The sequence below is a fragment of the Canis lupus genome, chromosome 2 (assembly GCF_003254725.2).
Source record: "Canis lupus dingo isolate Sandy chromosome 2, ASM325472v2, whole genome shotgun sequence".
NCBI lineage: Eukaryota > Metazoa > Chordata > Mammalia > Carnivora > Canidae > Canis > Canis lupus.
Genome location: NC_064244.1, coordinates 5510829 through 5533972, shown reverse-complemented (window position 1 = coordinate 5533972; position 23144 = coordinate 5510829). Strand labels below are relative to the sequence as shown.

General features: G+C 36.3%; 1 protein-coding gene across 11 annotated transcripts in view; it reads right to left on the bottom strand.

Moving 5' to 3' along the window:
- ABI1 (abl interactor 1) overlaps positions 1-23144 on the bottom strand; it is a 136210-nt gene that overhangs the window by 10691 nt on the left and 102375 nt on the right. For 3 of the 11 annotated variants that reach the window (XM_049097014.1, XM_025463883.3, XM_025463890.3), the window contains exons 4-10: positions 20562-20576; positions 19733-19833; positions 17617-17757; positions 8714-8814; positions 7466-7546; positions 3566-3739; positions 373-459 (exon numbers count right to left, since the gene is read on the bottom strand). In XM_049097014.1, coding sequence (XP_048952971.1) covers positions 373-459; positions 3566-3739; positions 7466-7546; positions 8714-8814; positions 17617-17757; positions 19733-19833; positions 20562-20576 — 700 coding nt within the window. The remainder of the gene's footprint in view (positions 1-372; positions 460-3565; positions 3740-7465; positions 7547-8713; positions 8815-17616; positions 17758-19732; positions 19834-20561; positions 20577-23144) is intronic. The other 8 variants (XM_025463886.3, XM_025463884.3, XM_025463885.3 and 5 more) reach the window with 8 other exon arrangements.

Genomic DNA, 23144 nt, shown 5'->3' with positions numbered 1-23144 from the left:
ATTTATTGGCAGCAGAATATAAAATATTTTCTAATCCCCCTAATAACTGTTGGAAGCTGGTAGTTTCCATACAATTCGAATTTTTACGTTTGATTATGCTTTCCTTAAGAATCAGCAAAGATCAGATTTGATGTTTTAGATCATGTAAATAACATAAGAAAGCTGCAGTTTTGAAATTTATATGGGTCAGTAATCATGCAAACAAGAGAAAAAAACTGAAGACCGTGCTCTTCAGTTTCAAATACGTATCTGCACCTATTTTCAAGATAAGATTAGCTTCTCAATAAAAGTAAGAAAATGATGACTCATCAGCCATGCATGCTATAAGGAGACAGCCTCTACTCTTTGACAGCTCAGTTTTTCCAAACTTACTGTTTTCCTGCACCCTGGCCACGAAGCCTGTGAGAGGTATCTGTGGAGTCAACTGAGGCATAGGGGGAGGGGGTGGAGCAATAGAAACTGGTAGCAACAACACAGTATGGGGGAAGTAAAACAGATAAAGGAAAGAAAAGGAAACAAACAAAAAGCAGAAGTCAGTTACAAGGACCACAAACATAAGTATGCAAAGAACAGTTTGCAAATGAAACAAAACAAAACAAAAAACAAAACAAAAACCTGCAGAACCTTCTTCAAGTTCATTTCCCACCAGCAAACCTAAATGGAGTTGTTGCTTAGCCAACCGGTTAATTTTTTAAAAATACATTTAATGTAATCCTAACGTTATACTGTTTGAGTAAGATTTAAGTTTACCATTACACTCATTTTCATGTAAAGAATTTTCAAATTCTAAGGAAAGACTTTAAAAAAAATGAGTAACACGAAATATAGATAAAGGTTTCCAGGACATCATGTCTTTGTCATATAACCTAACAGGTATGTTTAGCTTTAAGGTAATGTTGTAAATTAGAACCCAAATAAAGAAATATGTTATGGAATAAGTGTTTATTTCATATATAAATACATACATTAATCACAGGTTTCCTTTAAAAACAGTTCTTATTATATACCTAAATTTACACACAGCTCTCCAGGAAAAATCCTTGTTATGGTAAAACAAGGTCATTATTATTTTCTAAAGTGATGGTTTTATTTTTTTATTTTTTATTTTTTTTTAAAGTGATGGTTTTATTTTTAAAGATAGCACTCCTAAATTTACTAGGGAATAAGAGTGCTCCACATACCATGTTAATTGTTCACTGAGTTTCATAGGATAAGTATTTCAAAAAGGACCTTCTTCATTTTATCACTATTCTGAAAATAGGAAACCTGATCTCACAACAGGTTAAAATATGCAATTACTTTCATTAAAGTAATTTCTAATGAATCACTGAGTAGCTGTAAACATTCCAACTTCTTTCTGGAGGGGACAATTTATAGGAAACTGATATCAAATGCTCATGTGGGCAGCAAATGTTATTAAAAACTATAGCAAACTATACATAAACATTAATAAGTTTACCATTTTGTCTCATTTTAACAAGACAGTAACTGCCAAAGATTGCTTAGAAAAAGTCAACAGGGATTGAGTCGCAAAATTGAGTTTACTGGCAGTCACCAAAACATGACATAAATTGTCAGAGAAAAATAATTTATCGGTTTCCAAGGATCATTTAACCAAAAGGTCATTTCAATTAACCCAATGTATTATTGGTAAGCATAAAAATTTTAAAGAGGTTCAGTATTCAAAGCAGCAATAACTTACCAAAGCCATGTATTGCATTAATATTCATTTTATGGCTAAAAGTAACATTCAACTCACTATCAAATTGATCTTCATTGATTCTGATACTTTGGATATAGAAGGCTCTTAAATAAAATGTTACAGTGTTGATTTAAAACAACAACAAACCTCCCACAAGCCTAAAAAGTTTGTTTAGAAACAACCCTTAGTATCTAGATATGCTGGTTAGTACAGAGAGAAAAAGAAAAGCTATGCTATGAAGATACTAGTCATTACCATCACATCTGGACAGAAGGGGAAATATGCACATCAAAACACTAAAAACATTTACATACTACTACTACTACTACTACAACCACCACTACTACTACCACTATTACTACAACACCAACAGTAAGTCAGATTGTGGAATAATTATTTTGACGCATATTTTCAAAATTTGAGTCCAAATTTCCTTTGTAATATCCAAAAGATATAGCCATTCAGTAATGAAAAGGTCTTATTTGAGAATAAGTAATCCTCCCCAACACTGTTAAAATAAAACTACACAAACATGTATTAGGTGAAGTGTCACCAAAAACCCTACTTGCAGAGTAAACTAAATATCTAAGTGAGGCAAAGAAAAATAAAAAACATAAAGATGAGATCTAAAAACACAACATATTATGAAAAAAAATTAAAAGATCATAAAACTACTAGGCTAATAAACAGATAATCCATGGAATATTCAGACTAGCTACCTTTCATTACCAAAAGGAAATCAGGGAAAATGTGAGATAAAATTCTAACTGGTAAAGTTTCTCGGTAGGTAGCCTGGATGAAAATTTTGGTCTGGAAAAGGACTGTATTAATTTGGGGATTATCTGTGAATTCTGACATTTTTGCTAAAGTGTTACTCAATTCTTAGGAGTTTTCTTACTAGAATACAATCTTTAACTCTAAAATTTACATTGGAAACAAATAAGAGAACTTTCCTTTAGCTCTGCTTTAAAATACATGTTCAGAACATGCATTATAAACTTTAACTTCTTAGGAAATCAGAGTATTCAGTACTTTTTACCAATATAACATGTGGCTCTAGAAAGTAGTTACAAATGCCACATGGGAAGGTGTGTTCGAGTCTATGCCAGTGTTCGCCTCTTCAAACCAGTAATAAATACTGGACAGCAGGCTCATTTCAGAATTTCTTTCCTTTCTGAATTCTGCATCTTAGCATGGAAAGTGGTATTAATGATTACTCTAAGCAATTCATACTTCCTGCCATTATATGCTGAAACTATTTTCTAATCTTTAATATCTTTAAGCCTTTAAAAACACCAACTGCAGTTAGTGTTGAGATGTGCAATTTGACATGAAGAGAAAGAAATCAGAAGAAAATTATCCCCACTGTTACAGTGATTAGAGACAGAATAAGCAGGCATCACAAATGTTTTTAATGGTTTTGAGCTTATTTCAGTACAGGTTAACAAGCTTAAAAGTGATAGCCAGCAATTTCATTATACTATTTAAAGAAAATTGTTCGCAATGTTCTTATTGCTACTGAAGTGTCTCAAATGTGGCATTAAAATTAAGTCAGCTTAATTTCAGTATTTTTCTTCTCTAGTTCTATTTATAGTAATTAAAATGTTAAACCATTAGTTACATTTTAATATGTAAGTATATTCAGTAAGTCTGAATTTTTTTCAAAGTGATAAGCAATTATTTTTGTGATAAGCGGTAATTCTTAAAATGTCAGGATTCAAGTACTGACTTCCTAAAGCCAAGAATGAACACGAAATAGCATGGTTTCAATTGTTGTCTATCACTGGCAAGAACAACAGCTTCAAATAATTTCCTTCAAAAGGAACTCCACTGTTGCTGTACGCCTGCAAAGCACAAGCTTACTTGAATTCTGAGAATAAAGTGGACCTCCATTAACATGAGGTTGAGCAGAAAATTGAGCAGTCACAGAGGGAGTTCGTCTGTATCCACCAGAAGATGTCGAGGAAGTGGTAGAGTTGTGTCGAGAAATCTGCCTGGTCATTGTGCCATACTGGGAACCAGGAGCTGAGCCCGGGGCTGCGGAAAAGCATTAGTCAAAAGCAACCAACAAAGAATGTGAGCACAACATGTCACCTCCGATGGCAGAACAAAGAGAGGGGGACTCTCAGTAAGAAATATTTATTACTTTTTAAAGCCCACAGCACAAAATAAAGAGAAATGTGAAGATAAAACACAAATAGCTAGCTCTCTGAAGTTACAGAAGGAAAAACAGATACTGTGTGGACAGCTGCAAAAGTAAAATAACATTCTTAAACCTTTTAATTTAGCAGACTCTCAAATGCTATTTTGCTAATATCATATATAATTTTTTTCTGTATCATTTAAGAATATATAGGTTTTACATAAGAACTACATCTTTCCAACAAAATCAGTACCAAAAGGTAATCTGAGATGGAACACATCAGTTTTCAGATGTGACTGTATTAACAATGTATTTACAAACTTCCTTTTCCATCACCAGATCTTCAGGAGCACAAAGGTTAAATTATAAAATGTAAAGAGGCTAGCATATTTTCCACATATACTGCTGTATTTATGTGAATGTTTATTGTGTTAGTAGTTATAATCAAATACATATGACAGCAGAATCATTTTTATGAGAAGCACAATTTCTAGTTTCAAAGCACTTATAGATAGTATCAGATATTTGTCATCTATTTCCAAACTTTTAAGACTAACACACTTTCCTTTTCTTTTTTTTGTTTTGTTTTTACACTTTCCTTTTCACTTACACTTTTGTAACTGACAAAACTGTAAGTAATTTTAGACTTTGTAAAGTAATTTTACAATTTTAAAGCAGCTTTATGTAGAAAATCCATTACCTTTCTCCATACTTGGAGGGTTTGTTCCATCCTATACCCAAAACGATCTTTTTTTTTTATTTATCATGCATATCTAGAATTACTAAAGTACTAACAGTACTTAAAATTTCATTCAATATCATCTCTACCAACATTTCAAAAGTTTAATATTTCAAAGGTTAATAAAGTTCAAAGCCTCTAAAGTTAACCATACTTTCCAAAGGTAACTTCAGGACTAATGTTAGCCTCTTTGCCACAGCCAAACATCTAACCACCACTAAGTAAGTAAAACTAGTTTATTTTCAATCAGTTGTGTAATTTAACCTCTCCTAAAGGTCATACAAATTATTACATAAAGCCATACAGCAGAGGTTGTTCATTTTAAAAAGGGCTAATAAATTTAACATTTTGGAGCTCCCAAGCCATAGGCAGTCACTAATTATCTGAATCATCCCCAGGCTCATTTTCTAAATAGAAACATATTTTTAAAATAATACTCTATTCAAGAGCCTTCATGAATAAGTAATTTTGGATAGCTAGGGTTTCCACAGAGCTAAGAGGTAAACCTTTAATTGTTTTTAAGAGATCTCTGTAAAATGATTTTTATATTTCTGACTTAAATAAAAAGTGTATGAAATCGAAGTCATTTTTCTTGGTGATCTAAAATTGAAAACCAATCATTCAGCAGTTCCCAAACTGAGCCTATTTCAGAATTTACTTTAATGTTTTATTATGAAATATATCATGATGCCAAAGGGTATATGCTTTAGATTCAAAATTGTTATATACAGTAATACTACATATACATATAGTTATATATACTAATATGTATAATATGTAGTGGTAATATATAACTTATTTACATAAATATACATTTATATATAATTTACTTTTTTCATTTATATATAATTTAAAGAAAAATAAGATAAATACCCAACTCCATTAAACAGTATATTACCAGTATCACCAAAGCTTCCTGTTTGCATCTTCTAGATCCCAAAACTCAAAAGGTGTTAAACATTCTTTCTTTACAGTTTAAATCACAGCTATATATAAACTTAAACAATACGCAATACACAGAAAAATTATAATTTATAAGCTTTTATAATGGAGTAATTATGCATATTGTTGGCTTGCTCCTTTTTTAAGATTCATCCCTGTTGGCAAGCATATCAATGTTGTATCATCCATTTCTGTTGCTTTATTTGCATGTGAGCATGCCACAACTTATTTATCCATTCTATTGTGATTAAATAATTGGGTTGCATCTGGATTTCTGCTAATATTAATGCTACTACTATGAACATTCCTAAATGTGGGGTTCCTAAGTTTCTCTACAACACTTGTTCTCAAACTTCAGCATTAGTCAGAATTTCACCGTGAGGGCTTGTTATAATACAGACTGCTGGGCTCCAGTCCTCAAAGTTTCTGAGTGAGTCGTAGGTCTAGAATGGGATCTGAGAATATACATTTCTAACTAGTTCCCCTGTGGTGATGATGATGATGCAGTTGGTCTGGTGATCACACTCTGAAAGCCAATGCTCTAGAACACAATGGTCTAGTTTTACTCTTTAAAATTAGAGAACCTCATAAAGCTTTTGCAGAGGTGGGTTATAGCAACAGGTAATTACTATAATAGAAATTAAAATTGACAGACACATCTGTAAAACACATGACTATATAAACATTCTATTAGCTGTCACAGCAATGATTCTGTCGTAAGTCATACAAGCCTCTGGAAACTTCCACCGTATACTTGTACCAGAATGAGAATAAAAAAGGCAAATAGGTCTTCGTATTATAACTAATATAGTTCTGACCTCAAAAACTCCATAACAGGATCTTAGCATCCCCCAGGGGTCTTATAGCCATATTCTGAGAACCAGTACTCTACGGCAAATATCTAGAAATGAAATTATTAAATCTAAGGTAAAAACCTGTTCAACCTGACTAGGTAACAATTACTTTCCAAAGTGAATGTATCAACTAATAAACTCCCACCAGCAGTGTACTAGTTACTATACATCCTTATCAACATTGGGTACTAGTAAGCTTCTACATTTCTACTTATGAGGTGGATATAAAATAGTATCTCACTGTGATTTTAACTTTCATTCTCCTAATTATTAACTAGGTTGGGGACTTTTTTTTCACATGGATTTTCTGACAGTAATTTTTATTATTAGGATCTTTTTATTACCTCCTTTTGCCCTTTTACAATGTTTTGAGAAGATGCAGCTGAAACTCAGCTGTCATTTGAAACATTTCTATCCATGTCTACCCAGATTATTGCTCTGATATATTTCTAGGCTGAATGCTTCATACTGAGTCTGTATTCTGAATTCCTTATATGCTCAATCTAGTTACCTCCAATTTAGGAACAATTTAAATGTATCAGATTAAAAAAAAAATTTCTTGGCATCCTAGATTCCAAAGCACTAAGCTATATCAAAGTTTTCACATGGTGATCCACAGGAAAGCCTCAGGAGCACCCCACAACCACACATCATTTCTTTTCCATTTTAATTCCTCCTGTCCCCCATCTTCACCCCAATCCTTTGACTGTTGTATACACCAGGGAGTTCCAAATGAAGTTTCATGTAAAAAAATATATATATTACATTACTAATTTAAAAATATCTTTTTGAACAATCACTGCTATAATTTTCCTAAAAAATATCAAAACAAATACGAACCACATTTAAATCAGTTACAAATTAAGCATAAAAGCATTTCACATTTCAAAGAATGTGATTTTATATTTAACTATATAACTTCAGAGGCCTTTCACCTGAAGAAATTAGTGTAAATTAGATTAAAACTTTAACCTTTGTATTACCACCAACAACCTAATAACTATAAAAGCTAGCAGTCTAACAGAGGAGTTTATTATGAATTACACAAAGTAAGTTAAATCACTCCAGTGGTTATGCAATCTCACCTATCACAGTGTTCACTGGGAGAAGTGGTGGAAGAGGTGGTGCTGGTGGAGCTCCAGAAGGAGGAGGGACAGAAATGTTTTCTAATAAAATAGTTTATAATTCAGGTCAGAGTGCAAGAAAGAGAACTAAACATTCTGAAACAGTAAGAAAGTACAAAGTTTCGGAAAGGAAAAAAAAAAAAAGAGAGACACCGATAATGTAAAGCATGTCCAAATGAATATGAATTCATTTTACTAGGTAAAAAAAGGACATTGAGTTCATACCTGCATTAACTATAAAATATGCCTGTTTTTATAAGCAGCTTTTTCTTTTTCAACAATCTCTTTGAGAAGCTAAGAATTTTTCCTAACAGTTTTGATTATGAAATATGTATTTTTAACATTATAAAGTATTTATATCATTTACTAAAAAAAAAAATCAAGGAACTGATTTAATGCTCTGCAACAATTTCTTAAATTTTTCTAAAATCTAAAGAGTAAAAAAAACTTTTCCTATTTTAATCTCATGTTATATTATTATTTTACTAGAATATGTATGGAGTATTATACCTAAATGTAGAAAAGTCACAGAACAAGCTAACACCAGAGTTGAGACACTAGCCTATAAAGCAATGCCAGAACTCACTGGTATTAAAAAACAGTAACAACAACAAAACTCACCAGTATAAAATATACATTAAAGACACTCATCCTTTGAAGTATCACCAATATTGGTTTGCTCCTGAAATAGTATCATTCTTGACTAGTGCCCAAGGCAAGTTATTTCTAAAGCAAAATGGCCCAAAAGATATTTAATGATGTTATGTAATATGTTTTATGTGTAAGAAAAAATAACTAGTAAATTGCTAAAGTCTCTGTGAAAGTCTCCCTAAAAATGTTCTTTTTTTTTTTTTTTTTTTTTTTTTTTTATAATTAGTACATTTAGAGCTGATGATTTTTTATTTTATTTATTTATGATAGTCACACAGAGAGAGAGGGAGGCAGAGACATAGGCAGAGGGAGAAGCAGGCTCCATGCACCAGGAGCCCGACGTGGGATTCGATCCCGGGTCTCCAGGATCGCGCCCTGGGCCAAAGGCAGGCGCCAAACCGCTGCGCCACCCAGGGATCCCCCCTAAAAATGTTCTTAAATTTGTTAGCATTTCTTCTAGCAACAATCACGTAAATTTTATCTAATATAACTATTTCAGATTTCATAATAAAGCTCAAATTCTAGCACATATTAAAACAGATTAATACACCAACATACCTGGTCCAACAGTGGGCGGTGAAGGTGTAGGCACGGCAATGGGAATGCCAATACTGCTGCTTCCACTGTTCTCTCGACTTCCACTCCCTCCACTGCTTCCACTGCAAAGAAATAAATTTGAAAACAGCCATTCTAGAGATTTATCCAAAGACAAATTCAAAGCCAAAATACTCTTTTTATGGTGTGTGTGTGTATGTTAAATATAAAAAAATAAAAGTTTTAAAAACTATTCAATACAATTTTAACCCTAATACCTAAAGTAGTTCTCGTGTTTTACTCTACTTCTCAAACTACTGGAATTCAATATAGTCCTAACATAGTACATAGAACTATCAGAAGAGATCTATTGAGAAATGAATGACCAATAAAATCTTATGGTACAACAATCCAACAAGACTAATTAAGTAACCAAAGCAGATATGAACCATGTTTCCACTGAGCTCACAGTTGAGAATGGGAAAACAGATGTTAAAAAACAGCATTAGAAAAAAACAAAAACAACAAAAAAACAACAACAAAAAAAAAACAGCATTAGAGATGCCACAAGAGAAAATATACAATATGTGATAGAAGTTAATAAAAACTGTAACCAGTTTTAGTCTGGAATTGGTACAAAAATCTCAATCCCATCTTCAAAGAATGGTGATAAAACAGGGAAATTTCTGGAAAATGAGTAAACCGACCAAAAAAAAAAAAAAAAAAGTAAAGCTTCAACATGGAGCATTCTAGAAGAGTTGATAATGTTAAACTCTAACCAATTCCTTACTATTCTAATTCCTATGGATTTACTGTACATTTAGGCATATGATCTCATACTATGCAGTTTTTAGTAACGTGTGCATGTATATGTATTTATGTACATGTGTAACCTTTGGCTTCATACTGTCTTAAAAATCAACATCAATGGCTCAACAGGTCCAGAAACTCAAGAGAGCAAAGACTTGTACAGCTTAAACAAAATTTTGTTCTCTGATATGATTATTCTATAATTACATTATCATATGTTAATAGAAGAAGAAGAAAAACAGAGAAAGCTGTTTATATACCATAAAGTGCTTGAAGGTGAAGGCCTCTCTACTGCCTGAAGCCAGGTGATCTACTAATACTCTGCTTTGTGCTGGCACTGCATCATAGACATATGAAGTTTTTGTATTTATTATACTCTTCTACAATTACTGGCTTATAGGCCTTTTTTCTCACATAGGGGTTGGAAAATTATAGCCCATGGGCTGAATCTGACTCCTGGTCCAATTTTTTCAACCTGTGAGCTGAGAACATTCTTTTCATTTTTAAATGGTCAAAAAAAATTTAGAGGAATTTTATGACACATTAAAATTTTATGAAATCCAAATTTCAGTTCCATGTACAAAGTTTTATTGGAATGCAGCCATGCTCATTCATTTATGTGTTGTCCATGGCTGCTTCCATTCTGCAATGACAGGGCTGAGTAAATGCAAGAGACCATATGGCCCACAAATCTTAAAATATTAACAATCTGGCCTTTTATTAACAAGTTTGTCAATCCCTGTTCCAACAGAATGAGCTTCTGGAAAATTAAACTATATCTCATGGGCATATCCCTAGTACCTAATAAGTAACTCTTAGTAACTAGTGGCTGAATATGATTAAACGCTTAATCCTTCCACTATAGAGAAAAACCATCCTTTGAATTATTATTCAAAAACAAAGGGGGGGAGGAGCAAGATGGCGGAGGAGTAGGGTCTCCAAATCACCTGTCTCCACCAAATTACCTAGAAAACCTTCCAATCATCCTGAAAATCTATGAATTCGGCCTGAGAATTAAAGAGAGACCAGCTGGAATGCAACAGTGAGAAGAGTTCGCGCTTCTATCAAGGTAGGAAGACGGGGAAAAAGAAGTAAAGAAACAAAGGCCTCCAAGGGGGAGGGGCCCGCGAGGAGCCGGGCTGAGGCCGGGGCGAGTGTCCCCAGGACAGGAGAGCCCCGTCCCGGAGGAGCAGGAGCTGCACCGACCTTCCCGGGGGAAAGGGGCTCGCGGGGAGTGGGAGCAGGACCCAGGAGGGCGAGGATGCCCTCGGGTTCCCCGGGACACTAACAGAGCAACTGCGCGCCCAGGAGAGTGCGCCGAGCTCCCTAAGGGCTGCAGCGCGCACGGCGGGACCCGGCGGGACCCGAGCAGCTCGGAGGAGCTCGGGCGGCGGCTCCGCGGAGGGGGCTGCGCGGCCCCGGGAGCGCGAATCCACCAGCGCAGGCTCCGGAGCACAGGGCGCCGGGACACAGCCCAGGATCCGGCCTCCCCCGGGACAGGCAGAGGCCGGGAGGGCCCAGGACAGCAAGGACGCTCCTGCCCCGAGCTGAGCAGTTCAGCGGCCCCGCCCCGGAGCCTCCAGGCCCTGCAGACGGAGTTCCTGGAGCTGAATCCAGGTTTCCAGAGCTGGCCCGCCACTGGGGCTGTTCCTCCTGCGGCCTCACGGGGTAAACAACCCCCACTGAGCCCTGCACCAGGCAGGGGGCTGAGCAGCTCCCCAAGTGCTAACACCTGAAAATCAGCACAGCAGGCCCCTCCCCCAGAAGACCAGCTGACTGACTGACAACTTCCAGGAGAAGCCAAGGGACTTAAAGTACACAAAATCAGAAGATACTCCCCGGTGGTTCTTCTTTTTTTCTTTGTTTTGTTTTTTGTTTTGTTTTGTTTTGCTTTCTGATTTGTTTCCTTCCCCCACCCCCTTTTTTTTCTCCTTTCTTTTTCTTTCTCTTTTTCTTCTCTTTTTTTTTTCTTTTCGTTTTTTTTTTCTTCCCCTTTTTTTTCCTCTTTCTCTTTTCTTTCCTTCTTTCTCTCCTCTCTTTTTCTCTTTTTCCCAATACAACTTGCTTTTGGCCACTCTGCACTGAGCAAAATGACTAGAAGGAAAACCTCACCTCAAAAGAAAGAATCAGAAACAGTCCTCTCTCCCACAGAGTTACAAAATCTGGATTACAATTCAATGTCAGAAAGCCAATTCAGAAGCACTATTATACAGCTACTGGTGGCTCTAGAAAAAAGTATAAAGGACTCAAGAGACTTCATGACTGCAGAATTTAGAGCTAATCAGGCAGAAATTAAAAATCAATTGAATGAGATGCAATCCAAACTAGAAGTCCTAACGACGAGGGTTAACGAGGTGGAAGAACGAGTGAGTGACATAGAAGACAAGTTGATAGCAAAGAGGGAAACTGAGGAAAAAAGAGACAAACAATTAAAAGACCATGAAGATAGATTAAGGGAAATAAACGACAGCCTGAGGAAGAAAAACCTACGTTTCATTGGGGTTCCCGAGGGCGCCGAAAGGGACAGAGGGCCAGAATATGTATTTGAACAAATTCTAGCTGAAAACTTTCCTAATCTGGGAAGGGAAACAGGCATTCAGATCCAGGAAACAGAGAGATCCCCCCCTAAAATCAATAAAAACCGTTCCACACCTCGACATTTAATTGTGAAGCTTGCAAATTCCAAAGATAAGGAGAAGATCCTTAAAACAGCAAGAGACAAGAAATCCCTGACTTTTATGGGGAGGAGTATTAGGGTAACAGCAGACCTCTCCACAGAGACCTGGCAGGCCAGAAAGGGCTGGCAGGATATATTCAGGGTCCTAAATGAGAAGAACATGCAACCAAGAATACTTTATCCAGCAAGGCTCTCATTCAAAATGGAAGGAGAGATAAAGAGCTTCCAAGACAGGCAGCAACTAAAAGAATATGTGACCTCCAAACCAGCTCTGCAAGAAATTTTAAGGGAGACTCTTAAAATTCCCCTTTAAGAAGAAGTTCAGTGGAACAGTCCACAAAAACAAAGACTGAATAGATATCATGATGACACTAAACTCATATCTCTCAATAGTAACTCTGAATGTGAACGGGCTTAATGACCCCATCAAAAGGCACAGGGTTTCAGACTGGATAAAAAAGCAGGACCCATCTATTTGCTGTCTACAAGAGACTCATTTTAGACAGAAGGACACCTACAGCCTGAAAATAAAAGGTTGGAGAACCATTTACCATTCGAATGGTCCTCAAAAGAAAGCAGGGGTAGCCATCCTTATATCAGATAAACTAAAATTTACCCCAAAGACTGTAGTGAGAGATGAAGAGGGACACTATATCATACTTAAAGGATCTATTCAACAAGAGGACTTAACAATCCTCAATATATATGCTCCGAATGTGGGAGCTGCCAAATATATCAATCAATTATTAACCAAAGTGAAGAAATACTTAGATAATAATACACTTATACTTGGTGACTTCAATCTAGCTCTTTCTATACTCGATAGGTCTTCTAAGCACAACATCTCCAAAGAAACGAGAGCTTTAAATGATACACTGGACCAGATGGATTTCACAGATATCTACAGAACTTTACATCCAAACTCAACTGAATACACATTCTTCTCAAGCGCACATGGAACTTTCTCCAGAATAGACCACATATTGGGTCACAAATCGGGTCTGAACCGATACCAAAAGATTGGGATTGTCCCCTGCATATTCTCAGACCATAATGCCTTGAAATTAGAACTAAATCACAACAAGAAGTTTGGAAGGACCTCAAACACGTGGAGGTTAAGGACCATCCTGCTAAAAGATAAAAGGGTCAACCAGGAAATTAAGGAAGAATTAAAAAGATTCATGGAAACTAATGAGAATGAAGATACAACCGTTCAAAATCTTTGGGATGCAGCAAAAGCAGTCCTAAGGGGGAAATATATCGCAATACAAGCATCCATTCAAAAACTGGAAAGAACTCAAATACAAAAGCTAACCTTACACATAAAGGAGCTAGAGAAAAAACAGCAAATAGATCCTACACCCAAGAGAAGAAGGGAGTTAATAAAGATTCGAGCAGAACTCAACGAAATCGAGACCAGAAGAACTGTGGAACAGATCAACAAAACCAGGAGTTGGTTCTTTGAAAGAATTAACAAGATAGATAAACCATTAGCCAGCCTTATTAAAAAGAAGAGAGAGAAGACCCAAATTAATAAAATCATGAATGAGAAAGGAGAGATCACTACCAACACCAAGGAAATACAAACGATTTTAAAAACATATTATGAACAGCTATACGCCAATAAATTAGGCAATCTAGAAGAAATGGACGCATTCCTGGAAAGCCACAAACTACCAAAACTGGAACAGGAAGAAACAGAAAACCTGAACAGGCCAATAACCAGGGAGGAAATTGAAGCAGTCATCAAAAACCTCCCAAGACACAAGAGTCCAGGGCCAGATGGCTTCCCAGGGGAATTCTATCAAACGTTTAAAGAAGAAATCATACCTATTCTCCTAAAGCTGTTTGGAAAGATAGAAAGAGATGGAGTACTTCCAAATTCGTTCTATGAGGCCAGCATCACCTTAATTCCAAAACCAGACAAAGACCCCACCAAAAAGGAGAATTACAGACCAATATCCCTGATGAACATGGATGCAAAAATTCTCAACAAGATACTGGCCAATAGGATCCAACAGTACATTAAAAAAATTATTCACCATGACCAAGTAGGATTTATCCCTGGGACACAAGGCTGGTTCAACACCCGTAAAACAATCAATGTGATTCATCATATCAGCAAGAGAAAAACCAAGAACCATATGATCCTCTCATTGGATGCAGAGAAAGCATTTGACAAAATACAGCATCCATTCCTGATCAAAACTCTTCAGAGTGTAGGGATAGAGGGAACATTCCTCGACATCTTAAAAGCCATCTATGAAAAGCCCACAGCAAATATCATTCTCAATGGGGAAGCACTGGGAGCCTTTCCCCTAAGATCAGGAACAAGACAGGGATGTCCACTCTCACCACTGCTGTTCAACATAGTACTGGAAGTCCTAGCCTCAGCAATCAGACAACAAAAAGACATTAAAGGCATTCAAATAGGCAAAGAAGAAGTCAAACTCTCCCTCTTCGCCGATGACATGATACTCTACATAGAAAACCCAAAAGTCTCCACCCCAAGATTGCTAGAACTCATACAGCAATTCGGTAGCGTGGCAGGATACAAAATCAATGCCCAGAAGTCAGTGGCATTTCTATACACTAACAATGAGACTGAAGAAAGAGAAATTAAGGAGTCAATCCCATTTACAATTGTACCCAAAAGCATAAGATACCTAGGAATAAACCTAACCAAAGATGTAAAGGATCTATACCCTCAAAACTATAGAACACTTCTGAAAGAAATTGAGGAAGACACAAAGAGATGGAAAAATATTCCATGCTCATGAATTGGCAGAATTAATATTGTGAAAATGTCAATGTTACCCAGGGCAATATACACGTTTAATGCAATCCCTATCAAAATACCAGGGACTTTCTTTAGAGAGTTAGAACAAATTATTTTAAGATTTGTGTGGAATCAGAAAAGACCCCGAAAAGCCAGGGGAATTTTAAAAAAGAAAACCATAGCTTGGGGCATCACAATGCCAGATTTCAGGTTGTACTACAAAGCTGTGGTCATCAAGACAGTGTGGTACTGGCACAAAAACAGACACATAGATCAGTGGAACAGAATAGAGAATCCAGAAGTGGACCCTGAACTTTATGGGCAACTAATATTCGATAAAGGAGGAAAGACTATCCACTGGAAGAAAGACAGTCTCTTCAATAAATGGTGCTGGGAAAATTGGACATCCACATGCAGAAGAATGAAACTAGACCACTCTCTTTCACCATACACAAAGATAAACTCAAAATGGATGAAAGATCTAAATGTGAGACAAGATTCCATCAAAATCCTAGAGAAGAACACAGGCAACACCCTTTTTGAACTCGGCCATAGTAACTTCTTGCAAGATACATCCACGAAGGCAAAAGAAACAAAAGCAAAAATGAACTATTGGGACTTCATCAAGATAAGAAGCTTTTGCACAGCAAAGGATACAGTCAACAAAACTCAAAGACAACCTACAGAATGGGAGAAGATATTTGCAAATGACATATCAGATAAAGGGCTAGTTTCCAAGATCTATAAAGAACTTCTTAAACTCAACACCAAAGAAACAAACAATCCAATCATGAAATGGGCAAAAGACATGAAGAGAAATCTCACAGAGGAAGACATAGACATGGCCAACATGCACATGAGAAAATGCTCTGCATCACCTGCCATCAGGGAAATACAAACCAAAACCACAATGAGATACCACCTCACACCAGTGAGAATGGGGAAAATTAACAAGGCAGGAAACAACAAATGTTCGAGAGGATGTGGAGAAAAGGGAACCCTCATACACTGTTGGTGGGAATGTGAACTGGTGCAGCCACTCTGGAAAACTGTGTGGAGGTTCCTCAAAGAGTTAAAAATAGACCTGCCCTACGACCCAGCAATTGCACTGCTGGGGATTTACCCCAAAGATACAGATGCAGTGAAACGCCGGGACACCTGCACCCCGATGTTTCTAGCAGCAATGGCCACGATAGCCAAACTGTGGAAGGAGCCTCGGTGTCCATCGAAAGATGAATGGATAAAGAAGATGTGGTTTATGTATACAATGGAATATTACTCAGCTATTAGAAATGACAAATACCCACCATTTGCTTCAACGTGGATGGAACTGGAGGGTATTATGCTGAGTGAAGTAAGCCAGTCGGAGAAGGACAAACATTATATGTTCTCATTCATTTGGGGAATATAAATAATAGTGAAAGGGAATATAAGGGAAGGGGGAAGAAATGTGTGGGAAATATCAGAAAGGGAGACAGAACGTAAAGACTGCTAACTCTGGGAAACGAACTAGGGGTGTTGGAAGGGGAGGAGGGCGGGGGGTGGGAGTGAATGGGTGACGGGCACTGGGGGTTATTCTGTATGTTAGTAAATTGAACACCAATAAAAAAAAAAAAAAACACAGAAATTTGGTTCTCACTTAACTTGACCTGATACAGTAAATGAAAATTTCGATATAATAATTTATTTACTAACAGTAACAATTACATAGCACTTAAGAGGCTTGACACAGCCTATTTAATTGAATCCCCCAAAATGATTTTGCTAAGTTTCTCTAATATATCAACCTAAAAGTCAAGGTAAAGAGAGGTTCCTTGCCCAAGTTAAATAATAGATTAAAATGAAGAAAAAAATAAATTAAGCTGTACAACAAATTTGTCTGACTTTTACAAAAGTACCCAAACATGGAGTGGCTATTCTGGGAGAAAGAAAGTAGAGGCTATAATTGGGAAAGGGCCTAAAGGGGACTTCCAGGCTGCTGGGAACACTCCACTTTCTGATCTGGGGATGATTATGTGGGTGTATTCAATTTGTATTAAACCATCAAGTTGTATACTTAATACACTGTAGGCTTTATACTGAATGGATGTCATGCTCCATAAACAAGTTTTTAAAAAATCCACTGGGAGGGGATTTCTAGAACTTTTTTTTAAAACAACTTAAATATCCTCTAGTATATCAACTCTCTTAACAAATCCTTCCTCTTAACAAATTCTTCTTAACAAATTCTCCTTAACAAATTCACCTCCACCTCCCTTGAAGGTGTCTTTCTTCGTCCAACCTCATAAAGTTTAAATCACATTGCATAATTTCCGATATTTCAGTCTTTATCCAAAAATAATTAAGAGTGGTTGCCTCAATCTTTTTTAAATAACTGTTTTAAAACATTCTTTAGGCCTTGATCCAAATATATATTTATACTTCCATCAAAAAGAAAACATAGTAGCAAATCTGTAATTAGTTTAAACCTGCTTAACACCTAAAAAACAGAGGAATTATGGCACAAATTTATTTAAAGAAACATATACAATATGATTACCCTCATCTTTTATATTCTATATTAGCATTAGAGCAATACTTTACTCAGCAACTTTTCAGGAGTTTGTCACCAGTCAATAACCCCCATTTGCCGATATTCAAAGACTCAACCTGAAGGTTTACCTGTGTGTCCTTGGTCTCTGGTTTAAAGAAGCTGTCCTGCCTGGACTATGTTGACTTCCGAGCCTAGCAGGACTTGTCATGTAGTCATTAGGAACTGTTGGGGGTTTAACAGGTTCCAGAGTTTTATAAGGAGTATTTCGTCTAAAGAAGCAAAACAGAGAAAAAGAATAATGAGTAAGAAAGATTAAATGGTATTGTCACCATATTTGTGATTGTCTCTTTGTAACCAAGTATAACACAATTTTTCTTTATCTGTAATAATAAAGTTTTGTTTGAAAAAATTCTTGGGGAGGATCCCTGGGTGGCTCAGCGGTTTGGCGCCTGCCTTTGGCCCAGGGCATGATCCTGGGGTCCCGGGATCGAGTCCCACGTCGGGCTCCCAGCATGGAGCCTGCTTCTCCCTCCTCCTGTGTCTCTGCCTCCCTCTCTCTCTGCCTATCATAAATAAATAAAATAAAATAAATAGATAGATAAATAAATAATCTTTTTTAAAAAAATTCTTGGGGGGATCCCTGGGTGGCTTGGTGGTTTCGCGCCTGCCTTTGGCCCAGGGCATGAGCGATCCTGGAGTCCTGGGATCGAGTCTCACAATGGGCTCCCAGCATGGAGCCTGCTTCTCCCTCTGCCTGTGTCTCTGCCATTTTCTCTATCATAAATAAATAAAAATAAATCTTAAAAAAAATAATACACACATTAATTAATTAATTGATTGATTGATTAATTCTTTAGGATGTCTGGGTGGCTCAGCAGTTGAGTATCTGCCTTGGCTCAGGGCATGATCCCGGGGTCCATGGGATCCCTGGATGGCTCAGCGGTTTAGCGCCTGCCTTTGGCCCAGGGCGCAATCCTGGAGTACCGGGATCGAGTCCCATGTCAGGCTCCCGGCATGGAGCCTGCTTCTCCCTCTTCCTGTCTCTCTGCCTCTCTCTCTCTCTCTCTCTATGTCTATCATAAGTAAATAAATCTTTAAAAAATTAATTAATTAATTATATATTATTCCCAGCCCAGTGACCCACAAGCCACTATCCTTGTACATTATGAAAACAATGTACCTCCCCTGCAATTTACTCCTACTTCAGTACAGAAATATATGAACAAGTATATTCTGATACCATTCTGATATATTCTGATACCAAAAATGCCATGTATTTCTCAATAAATGATTTTAACTTTTCTATTTAATAGCTTCCTATGTTTTTTTCAGGGGCTAAGGGTTTACAGAATGAAAATGGAAACTAAGATTCTGTCAAAATGTTGACTATCAATCTCTGTTACTATAAAATAATGATTCCTCACCCCTCTACCAAAAACAAGAAATCTACTATATTGCTTCCTACGTTAAGATCAATAATCCTTCAAAGATGTCTTACCAATCAGTCTATATTTTTGCTGCACTTAGAAGGAAGAAACCACCAACTATTATCTTTTCTATTTCTCCAATTGGCCTACATGCAAAACTTAAGTATAAAGGGCCCTCAGATTATCAGTAGAAACACAGTTCAGAGTTCTCCAGGTAAAGAGTCCCCCTGCAGGCTATGAAGCCAAACCACATAAAACACATCGCTAATTCAAACTCCTGCAATAGGAATATTGTAAACACATATGAAAGCACCATATGGAATCATCCTGCAATTTCATTAGAAATAAACTTGGGCTAGACTCCCCCCGCCAAAAAAAAAATTAGAAGGTAAAAACTAGGGATGCCTGAGTGGCTCAGCAGTTGAGCATCTGCCTTTGGCTCAGGGCATGACCCCGGTCTGGGATTGAGTCCTGCATCAGGCTCCCTGCAAGGAGCCTGCTTCTCCCTCTGCCTGAGTTTCTGCCTCTCTCTGTGTCTCTCTCATGAATAAATAAAATCTTAAAAAAAAAAAAAAGATAAAAACTAAATAATGCTTATTTGCACATATACAAAAGATTCTTTCTAGTACAGACTTCTATAGAGAAAATTATAAAACAAGCAGATTCTGTTCAAGGAAAGAAGAAACAAAATGAATTTGTAAGAGGTAGTTCACATTGAGAGCATCCCACAGCAAAGACCCATACACTTACTTAAGTCACAGAAATATCTTTCTCTTTAGCATATGCCTTTTCTTGTAAAATGTAGTTGCATTCTTACCCCAGCGTTCCCCGGCCTGACATGGGAGGGCTCGGTGGTTTCTGAGTAGGAGGATTTGTTCTCGACAGTGTGCCAGTTCTTGCAGGCTGGTTATTTCCATGCTAAAATGTGGAAAGAAAAGCTTTTTATTTTTATATCAAATTGTTCTGTTGGTGTTTTGACACCATGTATTATTTTTTTTTAATATCAGAATGTGAAGTAAGGATTCCCAGACAGTTTTAATAACTGACTTTGGTACTACATTTTAAAAAGTCAAGAAATTTCCACTTGCACAAAGCTTTTTCTCCTATTATCTGTGCTATCCAGACCAATTTATGGCAAATACAGATGTGATTATTGGATTTTATACATTATTTTACTGTTAAACATGTTCACTGAGATCAAACTTAGCTGCATTCAAGTACTGGATTTCCAAAATTTTTTACATGTGTACATGAATAAAAACTATAGATCTCAGTGTCAACTTGCTAAAACATTAATCTGAAAAATCATCTTTATCTTAACAATTCAGTAACAAAGTCATATGTGTCTGGAAAACCTCCTAATTGTTAAGTCAATAAAAGCAAGGCAACTATCCAAAAAAATGAGCAAAGCAATAAATGTTAGCAAAATTAATGTTCCTATATAAATGCAGATGTCAATATATCATTGATATATTAACACATCCAAGCTAAATGTTGCTGATTTGAACTGAGTTTATTTAATCTACATAAATCCTATGGGAAAAAAGCAGACAGACATAGGAAGAGTTTTCAAATTTTAGTGGCTCTGCAGCCTTTATCAAAATAGAGGGAATACTGTGGATCAAATGATAAGTAGTATCTCTTACCTTGGCTTTTAGCCACTTTACGTTGGCAAAAAAGGGGGGGAAAAAGTAGAAATTAATTCTAAATAAATTGTATCTAATAGGACACGTTTACATTTATAGTCATTCAATTCATGTTAATAAGCTTTTACCCAGCCATATTTCAAATATTTTATAAAGAAAAAATCCATAAGCAATAGGGAAATATTCACATGTATTAAATATTTTCCAAAAAAATATATTCATAAGGAAAACATCACTAAATTATGCCGATCTCATGAAGGCCCAATAATGTCTTATATCAGTATTTATCCCATGAAACTAAACTAACTGAATTACAGATGATAAACACTGATTTAAACACAAACATCTAACACATTCGATGTAAGGCTACTTTAACACATCAGTGTACCAGACATAAGGCTTTACCAAACAATCAATGCTCAAGTATTCATCAGATGAATGGTAATATAGTATTCTAAAACTGATATTCTAAAACTGATAAGCTGTAAATGCTAAAATTCAAAATCACATGGTGCTTCCAAATTCAGAAAAAGACCTAGTACCTGAGTATTAAAAAAAAAAATCCCTATGCACAATAGCAGCTTAGCCGGATTCTAACTAAGGCATACAAACAAGGTCTAGGGGATCCATGGGTGGCTCAGCGGTTTAAAGCCTGCCTTCGGCCCAGGGTGTGATCCTGGAGTCCCGGGATCGAGTCCCACATCGGTCTCCCTGCATGGAGCCTGCTTCTCCCTCTGCCTGTGTCTCTGCCTCTCTCTGTGTGTCTCTCATGAGTAAATAAATAAAATCTTTAAAACAAACAAACAAGGTCTAGAAGCCCTCTCATTTGTAATTTATGAATCTAAATCTGAGCAGGCCAAAAGCAGAAGGTTATAGGTTGCTTTTGTTCTAAGTTTTCTTCTGAACCAGTTTAGACAAAATTCAAAACTGAAGAACGATTGCTTTGATCCTAAAGGCTACTCCTATGAAAGATGACTAGCCTATATATGAAATAACATGTACTACAAATAATATGAAATACTGTGTATAGTCCTAAAGCATCACTACTTGTACCATGCCACTTAAGAAATACCTTTAGGTTGTAGAGTCTAACTTTGTATATATTGGGGTCTTAAGTTCTTTGACATTTGTCTTTCTAAATATGAATCTATCATTTTTCAGGTGACATAAAGGCAACCATTAGGAAAGTCAACCAAAGAAGGAATGTACTTTGTCTTGGATATATTCTTATTTCTAGGAATTAGGCCAGAATTTTAGTATTCTTTAAATGTTTGTTTAGAATGATATTGCTCATTTTCATCAATGTCTAGAATCCTACCTAGCTGCTACATATCACATCTGGATTTAGAAAGTGTAAACCTGAGTAACATTATTATCCTTGGAAATAAGATATACTAATGTGATAGCATCTCAATACACTAAATATTTTTAAAATAATTTAGAAATATTCCAGATATGACCACCTATCTTGTTTCTACTGAACAAGAAAAAAAAATAACATTCAAGTATAAACTGATTCCAAGTGAAAGAATGAATGGAGAATCGGGGAATAAAAACTCTAGCAGAACTTTGCTACTGTGTAATGATGCAACCTTTAACCTTATATGAAGTTCTGCCTTTTCTATCTAGTGTGTATTTATATAGAAGTGTCTGAGTTTGAGAGTATTACAAGGAAATCATCTCTGTATCTTACAGCTTAAAATACTGTAATTGTTAGCAACCAACAAGATTTATCCATTTAAAAAATCTCCAAAACACATCCAAACTAGACTTTTATTTCCTTAAGATCTCACTTCATTTCTTTAATATTTACATTAACAGGCCACTTTACCATGTCCTTGGAATCTCAGGTTGAAAACAACAGGATTCTCTTTGATTCCTCCCTATCTTCTGACCCTAAGGAAATTATAAGCCTTGTATACCACAGGTGCTGTCCATAAAAAAGGCCAATCCTTTCTTTACTATGACTCATTAGTTTACTCTTTTAATACAAATGAAACCTTCAAAAAATATCATTCCTATGTATATATTATAAATACTTAGTGTCTCTACTAATAAAATGTAACAACTCCTAGATTACATGGTCTTTTGAGACTTAAAAACACATACAGTGAAAGTCCTTTGTAAATTATAAACCAGGCTATAAAGCTGTTAATTAAAAATAAATTTAGGGACACTTGGGTGGTTCAATCAGTTAAGCAGCTGCCTTTGGCTTGGGTCAAGATCCCAGGATCCTGGGATTGAGCCCTGCGTTACCGGCGGGCTTCCTGCTCAGTGGGGAGCCTGCCTCTCCCTCTCCCTCTGCCTCTGCCTCTCCCCACACTTCCCCCTTGCTCACGCACTCGCATACATACATAAATTCCTTAAAAAAATTTTAAATGTCTTTACTAAGTATTCAGGTCTTCTTTAGCTTACTCTGAAAAGCTGTACTCTTATAAGGTTCATCTTCTTTACATTCTCCTTTATGTATATATTCTGGTGGTTTCCTTATGCTAGGATTCTCTTATCCATATCTTACACTGCTTCCAAAAGTCAAACCAGACATAAGATATTTCTTCCATATTTTGAATTCCTACCAAACTT